General features: G+C 51.4%; 3 protein-coding genes across 3 annotated transcripts; 2 read left to right on the top strand and 1 right to left on the bottom strand.

Annotated features, from left to right (window-relative positions):
• Positions 1-324: 324 nt before the first annotated feature.
• On the bottom strand, positions 325-7660 carry LOC136438742 (uncharacterized). Its single transcript, XM_066433654.1, has 4 exons — positions 7183-7660; positions 6001-6124; positions 4986-5132; positions 325-2184 (listed from the first exon to the last, which is right to left on the bottom strand). The coding sequence occupies exons 1-4, from the start codon at positions 7537-7539 to the stop codon at positions 1802-1804; spliced, it is 1011 nt and encodes a 336-aa protein (XP_066289751.1). The 5' UTR covers positions 7540-7660; the 3' UTR covers positions 325-1801.
• LOC136438214 (histone H2A-like) lies at positions 2377-4299 on the top strand. Its single transcript, XM_066432971.1, has one exon. The coding sequence runs from the start codon at positions 2423-2425 to the stop codon at positions 2795-2797; it is 375 nt and encodes a 124-aa protein (XP_066289068.1). The 5' UTR covers positions 2377-2422; the 3' UTR covers positions 2798-4299.
• A 37-nt stretch (positions 7661-7697) lies between the features above and the next one.
• On the top strand, positions 7698-8609 carry LOC136438215 (histone H2A-like). Its single transcript, XM_066432972.1, has one exon. The coding sequence runs from the start codon at positions 7798-7800 to the stop codon at positions 8170-8172; it is 375 nt and encodes a 124-aa protein (XP_066289069.1). The 5' UTR covers positions 7698-7797; the 3' UTR covers positions 8173-8609.
• The last annotated feature ends 883 nt before the right edge of the window (positions 8610-9492 follow it).

Genomic DNA, 9492 nt, shown 5'->3' with positions numbered 1-9492 from the left:
AGCGGCTGATCACTAGCCTCCAGATCTTGAGATATTCGTCATATTTCCAGTAAGTGAGCTGCGATATTTCCGACTATAAGTCCGTGCCATTGTTACTTCAGACCAGCTTGACAAGACGGCAGAATCTTACAGCTAGTCGAAAAGAAACTTCACTATGAGCGATCCACAACACATATGGAGTATTAAACTACGATACAACACACACACTATCAAATAAATCAAGATCCCTCCGCCGCACCGCACCAAACAACACCTCACTTTGATGTCTCCTTCCACGCCAAAACGCACACCAAGATAAACAGCAAAGCCGACGACATCAACCAATTTACAAGGGAAATATGTTTGATATACGCTTCAGCAGAAACGACAAACACCTGCCCAAAAATAAACACGTCAACCAAAAAAGACCACTCACGCACAAAGAAATAAAGAACTACAATCGTGGTCTCTGTGTTCTTGGGGTTGGAATGATCATTGTATGTCATGTTCATCGTTCGAGTCAGGTGTGTACGTGTGTAGGGCCGTGTTTGTTGTGAGAAAATACAGCTCTTTCTTGGACATTTGGATGGCCCTGAAAAGGGCCGGGGTTGCTTGCGATGATAAGTCAGCCGGGTCCTTTAGCCACCAAAGCCGTACAGGGTGCGGCCTTGACGTTTGAGAGCGTAGACGACGTCCATGGCGGTGACCGTCTTGCGCTTGGCGTGCTCGGTGTATGTGACCGCGTCGCGGATCACATTCTCCAGGAAGACCTTGAGAACGCCTCGGGTCTCCTCGTAGATGAGGCCGGAGATGCGTTTGACGCCGCCTCGGCGAGCCAGACGACGGATGGCGGGCTTGGTGATGCCCTGGATGTTGTCGCGAAGCACCTTACGGTGACGCTTGGCGCCTCCCTTTCCGAGACCCTTGCCTCCCTTGCCGCGCCCAGACATGATGCTAGTAGATGCGATGTTCTTCTCGACTAGGATTAGAACGAAGCAGTGAATGGGTCGCCTCCTGTCGGAGCCGATTTAATAGCCGCCCTGCGGACCTACGAGAACTCTAGTCGACGACCGGTCGACCACAACTGGCCAATGGGAAGACGCCATCCGCCAACCCATAGGAGTTACAAAAGACGAATCCACGCCGAGGCTTTCCCATCGGCAAGACCACTATTTTCGGAGATAAGAAATATTAGCAAGACGAAGGAAAGAAAGCAAAGCAAACTAAAGAACGCCCCCTAACGATATATATCGAAGATGACAAGAAGCACAGGGCAAGCGAGACACGGAAACGTCTACGCCACACACACACACACACACACACACACACACGCTCCATTAGCGCTCATAAGTTTGACTACACATATCAGACATTGTCTGTCTGATAATACGTTGAAGGCATTCGACAGGAAAATAACGCCAATCGACGCAACGACTATTTCGTTGTTCTAAAGAACGTCCCGTGAACAACGTCACAGGCGGCGACATTTGTTCCAGAAGGCAACGTCTGTTGGCTCTGTTCTGTTTGATGATAACAAACAGAACGTTGTGTAGATTTTTATCACGTCAGAAGACACTTTATTTCTTGTATTGTATTGCATTGTGTTGCGTTGTGTATTGTTGATGGCTTTGTTGTGCGTTGCAGCCCTCTCCTGTTAGGGCGCGTCGTTGGGTTCTATGCGCCTGCCGTCGCAGGTTAGTGGCGTGTGCATGCCTTGGGTGATTTGTTTGACGGCAAAGTGTGATTGCTACAGCTCTTTTGTGGGGATGTGGGTGGCCTTGAAAAAGGCCGGGGTTATATATCTCTGGCACTGGCGGTAGATCTACTTGGAGCTGGTGTACTTGGTGACGGCCTTGGTGCCCTCGCTGACGGCGTGCTTGGCCAGCTCGCCCGGCAGCAGGAGTCGCACGGCGGTCTGGATCTCGCGGCTGCTGATGGTGGAGCGCTTGTTGTAGTTGGCGAGTCGAGAGGCCTCTGCGGCGATCCGTTCAAAAATGTCGTTGACGAAGGAATTCATGATTCCCATGGCCTTGCTGGAGACGCCGGTGTCGGGGTGCACCTGTTTCAGCACCTTGTAGATGTAGACGCCGAAGGTCTCCCTTCTCTTTCTCCTCCTTCCACGCTTCTTGTCTCCGGCGGGCCTGGCTTTGCCAGCTTTTTTGACGGCTTTTCCACTTGGTGGCATGATGAGGTTCTTGGCGTATTAGACAGCAAAGAATGGGTGCACTCGCGCCGCCTCGGCTCTTTATGGGGAAAATAATGCAAATCTTCTGGATTGTCTAGTCCAAGGTGCGGACGTTGCAGAACATTTCACAGTAATCTCTCTCTATTGGCTCGCTGTCGGAAGTTGTCGATCCAGCGGCGAAGTATAAATTGGCTGGGCAGGACCTTTCGTCTATTCATTCTTCTACCCGTATAACGCCAATCAATCGACTACTACAAGATGTCTGGACGTGGTAAAGGAGGCAAGGCACGCGCTAAGGCAAAGAGTCGTTCTTCCCGAGCGGGTCTCCAGTTCCCCGTTGGCCGCGTACATCGCTTCTTGCGGAAGGGAAACTACGCCCAGCGCGTGGGTGCCGGCGCTCCGGTGTATCTGGCGGCGGTGCTTGAGTACTTGACGGCCGAGATTCTGGAGCTGGCTGGTAACGCTGCCCGTGACAACAAGAAGACTAGAATCATCCCCCGTCACCTTCAACTGGCCGTCCGCAACGACGAGGAGTTGAACAAGCTGATGTCGGGCGTCACCATTGCCCAGGGCGGTGTTCTCCCAAACATCCACGCTGTGCTTCTGCCCAAGAAGACCGGCAAGGCTCAGTAGATTCCAGACGTGTACCTAAACCCAGGCCCTTTTCAGGGCCACCCACATCCTTTCAAAGGAACTGTATCATCTTCACACTTGCTTCATACATACGACTAACTATTCATGGTGAAATGAAAAAAAAAGACTTTAATACATTTGTATCTCTTACACACACTGCATCTGCTTATATTAGACAAAGACTAGACAACGTTTACATTATTATTAGTAATACAATCACGTTGCATACCCCATACCTTGATAGCTAAGACAACGTTACACATCAAGTGCGAGAGCAAGAAGAGATCGGAGAAATGATACGAGAAATGAGCGCAATATCACTTCCTTCTTCATCTGTCCGTGTGGGCCGTGTCATGCTCGCTGACATATTGTACAACATTTGGGTAACCGGGTAAATAGACCGTCCGGCACGTGTGCGGCACGCGCAATACACACGACTATACGTGTCAAGTTTCATGGGGGGGGGGGTATGTATGTATGTATGTATGTATGTATGTGTTTGCAGCCATGAGCGCTGAGGTTGGATGGAAGGAAGGGGGCAGAACGAGTGATGATGGTTGTGTAACCGTGTAACTCTGCAGTTTAATTGTTAAACCGTGTCTTGGAAAAGGGGGGTCTGTTTAAAGAAATGTGAACGATGTAGATCTTTCTGGGATATGTCAGTGGCCCTGAAAAGGGCCGGTGTTAATGTTGATCTTGCTCCGATCAAGCTTATGCGCGCTCCCCTCTGATGCGGCGGGCGAGTTGGATGTCCTTGGGCATGATGGTAACGCGCTTGGCATGGATAGCGCACAGGTTGGTGTCCTCGAACAGACCGACCAGGTAGGCCTCGCTTGCTTCCTGCAGAGCCATGACCGCTGAGCTCTGGAAGCGCAGGTCCGTCTTGAAGTCTTGGGCGATTTCCCGCACCAGGCGCTGGAAGGGCAGCTTGCGGATGAGCAGCTCCGTCGACTTCTGGTAGCGGCGGATCTCCCTCAGGGCGACGGTGCCGGGCCTGTAGCGGTGAGGCTTCTTGACGCCACCGGTAGCCGGTGCGCTCTTGCGAGCGGCCTTGGTTGCCAACTGCTTCCTGGGGGCCTTGCCACCGGTGGACTTACGGGCGGTCTGCTTGGTACGTGCCATGTCGGACGGAGTTTGTCTACGCTGAAGTGCAGGACGATAAGACTAGTCGGCAGACTGTGGAGAGTGAATTTATAACAACCGCTAATTAGATGCCCCGAGGTTTTCAATTGGCCGGTGCCCTGCCGTCTGATTGGTTGTCTTACCCAAATCTGGCCTCGTGATTGGTCAGTTTTCATGTCTCCAGGATCCGATATTCAGCGGCAAGCTCGGCACTTTTGGGGGTCACAGAGGAAATGTTGCAAGGATATCTTGAGCGCTACAACAGAATTACTATGGGCTACAAGTGTATTTTTGTATGTTTGTACACACTTTGGTGCGGATAGACGGACAGTGGTAACGAAACATCATCTTTGTACTCAATAAAGTTGTCGATTGATTAATTGATTTCCGGCGAGAAATTAACATCAGTCCGTTCACCTGGGTGTGTGCTTCTGTACGTATGTTCGTTCACCCATCCTTCCCTTCCAACATGTGTGTGTTGTTATACATGTGCTCTACGCGTGTTTGTGTCACGGTGTGTGTGTGTGGGGGGGGGGGGGGGGTGCTTTCATTCTATTTTATGTATCACTTATATGATTGACATAGTTCTTTTGTAAGGATGTGGGTGGCCCTGAAAAGGGCCGGGGTTCGCAGAAACTTCGACGGTCAGGTCATCACTTCTTCTTGGGCTTGGACGCTTTCTTGGCAGGCGCCGCCTTCTTTGCAATCTTCTTTGCCGGAGTCTTTTTTGTGGATTTCTTGGCAGCGGGTTTCTTGGCCGGAGATTTCTTGGTCTTCTTGGTAGTCGGTTTCTTGGTCTTCTTGGGGGTGGTAGCCTTCTTAGCCTTTGGCTTTTTGGGCTTGGTGGTCTTGGGTTTTGCGGCTTTCTTAGCCACAGGTTTCTTGACCGGCTTCTTGACGGCTTTCTTTGCGGCCTTCTCGGCGGCTTTCTTGGCTGCCACGTTGATCTTGAAGGATCCCGACGCCCCAGTTCCTTTGACCTGGATGAGGGTACCCTTCTCCACCAAGGATTTCAGGGCGCGCTTGACGAAGTGCGCTTTCTTCTCCACGTCGAACTTGTAGTTACCAGCAATGTACTTCTTGATGGCCAACAGAGAAGAACCGGTACGGTCCTTGAGCGCTTCCACAGCCGCCGTAACCATAACAGTGGTGGGCGGGTGAGCCGCAGGGCCCTTGGGTGCCGTTGGCTTCCTGGCCTTCTTGGGGGACGATGCTGGAGCGGACATGCTGGATTACCTTGTCTGCGTTAGACGTGCAAATGAAACCACCGTCTTGTCAAGCTGGCGTGAAGTAACAATGGTACGGACCTAGACGGAAACGTCACAGCTTGTCTGTGTCCTATTGTCAGTCGCGGCGAAACTTGTATTTCTTTTCAAACTCTATAGTGGGAATTCTCCCTTAACAGGCATGAGAAATGATGTACAAAAGAAGATTCACATCTAGCCAATTTGATGGAAGCGGCTGATCACTAGCCTCCAGATCTTGAGATATTCGTCATATTTCCAGTAAGTGAGCTGCGATATTTCCGACTATAAGTCCGTGCCATTGTTACTTCAGACCAGCTTGACAAGACGGCAGAATCTTACAGCTAGTCGAAAAGAAACTTCACTATGAGCGATCCACAACACATATGGAGTATTAAACTACGATACAACACACACACTATCAAATAAATCAAGATCCCTCCGCCGCACCGCACCAAACAACACCTCACTTTGATGTCTCCTTCCACGCCAAAACGCACACCAAGATAAACAGCAAAGCCGACGACATCAACCAATTTACAAGGGAAATATGTTTGATATACGCTTCAGCAGAAACGACAAACACCTGCCCAAAAATAAACACGTCAACCAAAAAAGACCACTCACGCACAAAGAAATAAAGAACTACAATCGTGGTCTCTGTGTTCTTGGGGTTGGAATGATCATTGTATGTCATGTTCATCGTTCGAGTCAGGTGTGTACGTGTGTAGGGCCGTGTTTGTTGTGAGAAAATACAGCTCTTTCTTGGACATTTGGATGGCCCTGAAAAGGGCCGGGGTTGCTTGCGATGATAAGTCAGCCGGGTCCTTTAGCCACCAAAGCCGTACAGGGTGCGGCCTTGACGTTTGAGAGCGTAGACGACGTCCATGGCGGTGACCGTCTTGCGCTTGGCGTGCTCGGTGTATGTGACCGCGTCGCGGATCACATTCTCCAGGAAGACCTTGAGAACGCCTCGGGTCTCCTCGTAGATGAGGCCGGAGATGCGTTTGACGCCGCCTCGGCGAGCCAGACGACGGATGGCGGGCTTGGTGATGCCCTGGATGTTGTCGCGAAGCACCTTACGGTGACGCTTGGCGCCTCCCTTTCCGAGACCCTTGCCTCCCTTGCCGCGCCCAGACATGATGCTAGTAGATGCGATGTTCTTCTCGACTAGGATTAGAACGAAGCAGTGAATGGGTCGCCTCCTGTCGGAGCCGATTTAATAGCCGCCCTGCGGACCTACGAGAACTCTAGTCGACGACCGGTCGACCACAACTGGCCAATGGGAAGACGCCATCCGCCAACCCATAGGAGTTACAAAAGACGAATCCACGCCGAGGCTTTCCCATCGGCAAGACCACTATTTTCGGAGATAAGAAATATTAGCAAGACGAAGGAAAGAAAGCAAAGCAAACTAAAGAACGCCCCCTAACGATATATATCGAAGATGACAAGAAGCACAGGGCAAGCGAGACACGGAAACGTCTACGCCACACACACACACACACACACACACACACACGCTCCATTAGCGCTCATAAGTTTGACTACACATATCAGACATTGTCTGTCTGATAATACGTTGAAGGCATTCGACAGGAAAATAACGCCAATCGACGCAACGACTATTTCGTTGTTCTAAAGAACGTCCCGTGAACAACGTCACAGGCGGCGACATTTGTTCCAGAAGGCAACGTCTGTTGGCTCTGTTCTGTTTGATGATAACAAACAGAACGTTGTGTAGATTTTTATCACGTCAGAAGACACTTTATTTCTTGTATTGTATTGCATTGTGTTGCGTTGTGTATTGTTGATGGCTTTGTTGTGCGTTGCAGCCCTCTCCTGTTAGGGCGCGTCGTTGGGTTCTATGCGCCTGCCGTCGCAGGTTAGTGGCGTGTGCATGCCTTGGGTGATTTGTTTGACGGCAAAGTGTGATTGCTACAGCTCTTTTGTGGGGATGTGGGTGGCCTTGAAAAAGGCCGGGGTTATATATCTCTGGCACTGGCGGTAGATCTACTTGGAGCTGGTGTACTTGGTGACGGCCTTGGTGCCCTCGCTGACGGCGTGCTTGGCCAGCTCGCCCGGCAGCAGGAGTCGCACGGCGGTCTGGATCTCGCGGCTGCTGATGGTGGAGCGCTTGTTGTAGTTGGCGAGTCGAGAGGCCTCTGCGGCGATCCGTTCAAAAATGTCGTTGACGAAGGAATTCATGATTCCCATGGCCTTGCTGGAGACGCCGGTGTCGGGGTGCACCTGTTTCAGCACCTTGTAGATGTAGACGCCGAAGGTCTCCCTTCTCTTTCTCCTCCTTCCACGCTTCTTGTCTCCGGCGGGCCTGGCTTTGCCAGCTTTTTTGACGGCTTTTCCACTTGGTGGCATGATGAGGTTCTTGGCGTATTAGACAGCAAAGAATGGGTGCACTCGCGCCGCCTCGGCTCTTTATGGGGAAAATAATGCAAATCTTCTGGATTGTCTAGTCCAAGGTGCGGACGTTGCAGAACATTTCACAGTAATCTCTCTCTATTGGCTCGCTGTCGGAAGTTGTCGATCCAGCGGCGAAGTATAAATTGGCTGGGCAGGACCTTTCGTCTATTCATTCTTCTACCCGTATAACGCCAATCAATCGACTACTACAAGATGTCTGGACGTGGTAAAGGAGGCAAGGCACGCGCTAAGGCAAAGAGTCGTTCTTCCCGAGCGGGTCTCCAGTTCCCCGTTGGCCGCGTACATCGCTTCTTGCGGAAGGGAAACTACGCCCAGCGCGTGGGTGCCGGCGCTCCGGTGTATCTGGCGGCGGTGCTTGAGTACTTGACGGCCGAGATTCTGGAGCTGGCTGGTAACGCTGCCCGTGACAACAAGAAGACTAGAATCATCCCCCGTCACCTTCAACTGGCCGTCCGCAACGACGAGGAGTTGAACAAGCTGATGTCGGGCGTCACCATTGCCCAGGGCGGTGTTCTCCCAAACATCCACGCTGTGCTTCTGCCCAAGAAGACCGGCAAGGCTCAGTAGATTCCAGACGTGTACCTAAACCCAGGCCCTTTTCAGGGCCACCCACATCCTTTCAAAGGAACTGTATCATCTTCACACTTGCTTCATACATACGACTAACTATTCATGGTGAAATGAAAAAAAAAGACTTTAATACATTTGTATCTCTTACACACACTGCATCTGCTTATATTAGACAAAGACTAGACAACGTTTACATTATTATTAGTAATACAATCACGTTGCATACCCCATACCTTGATAGCTAAGACAACGTTACACATCAAGTGCGAGAGCAAGAAGAGATCGGAGAAATGATACGAGAAATGAGCGCAATATCACTTCCTTCTTCATCTGTCCGTGTGGGCCGTGTCATGCTCGCTGACATATTGTACAACATTTGGGTAACCGGGTAAATAGACCGTCCGGCACGTGTGCGGCACGCGCAATACACACGACTATACGTGTCAAGTTTCATGGGGGGGGGGGGGTATGTATGTATGTATGTATGTATGTATGTGTTTGCAGCCATGAGCGCTGAGGTTGGATGGAAGGAAGGGGGCAGAACGAGTGATGATGGTTGTGTAACCGTGTAACTCTGCAGTTTAATTGTTAAACCGTGTCTTGGAAAAGGGGGGTCTGTTTAAAGAAATGTGAACGATGTAGATCTTTCTGGGATATGTCAGTGGCCCTGAAAAGGGCCGGTGTTAATGTTGATCTTGCTCCGATCAAGCTTATGCGCGCTCCCCTCTGATGCGGCGGGCGAGTTGGATGTCCTTGGGCATGATGGTAACGCGCTTGGCATGGATAGCGCACAGGTTGGTGTCCTCGAACAGACCGACCAGGTAGGCCTCGCTTGCTTCCTGCAGAGCCATGACCGCTGAGCTCTGGAAGCGCAGGTCCGTCTTGAAGTCTTGGGCGATTTCCCGCACCAGGCGCTGGAAGGGCAGCTTGCGGATGAGCAGCTCCGTCGACTTCTGGTAGCGGCGGATCTCCCTCAGGGCGACGGTGCCGGGCCTGTAGCGGTGAGGCTTCTTGACGCCACCGGTAGCCGGTGCGCTCTTGCGAGCGGCCTTGGTTGCCAACTGCTTCCTGGGGGCCTTGCCACCGGTGGACTTACGGGCGGTCTGCTTGGTACGTGCCATGTCGGACGGAGTTTGTCTACGCTGAAGTGCAGGACGATAAGACTAGTCGGCAGACTGTGGAGAGTGAATTTATAACAACCGCTAATTAGATGCCCCGAGGTTTTCAATTGGCCGGTGCCCTGCCGTCTGATTGGTTGTCTTACCCAAATCTGGCCTCGTGATTGGTCAGTTTTCATGTCTCCAGGATCCGATATTC

This window comes from Branchiostoma lanceolatum, chromosome 7 (genome assembly GCF_035083965.1).
Source record: "Branchiostoma lanceolatum isolate klBraLanc5 chromosome 7, klBraLanc5.hap2, whole genome shotgun sequence".
Taxonomy (NCBI): Eukaryota; Metazoa; Chordata; class Leptocardii; order Amphioxiformes; family Branchiostomatidae; genus Branchiostoma; species Branchiostoma lanceolatum.
This window is presented reverse-complemented; position numbering and strand designations above follow the sequence as displayed.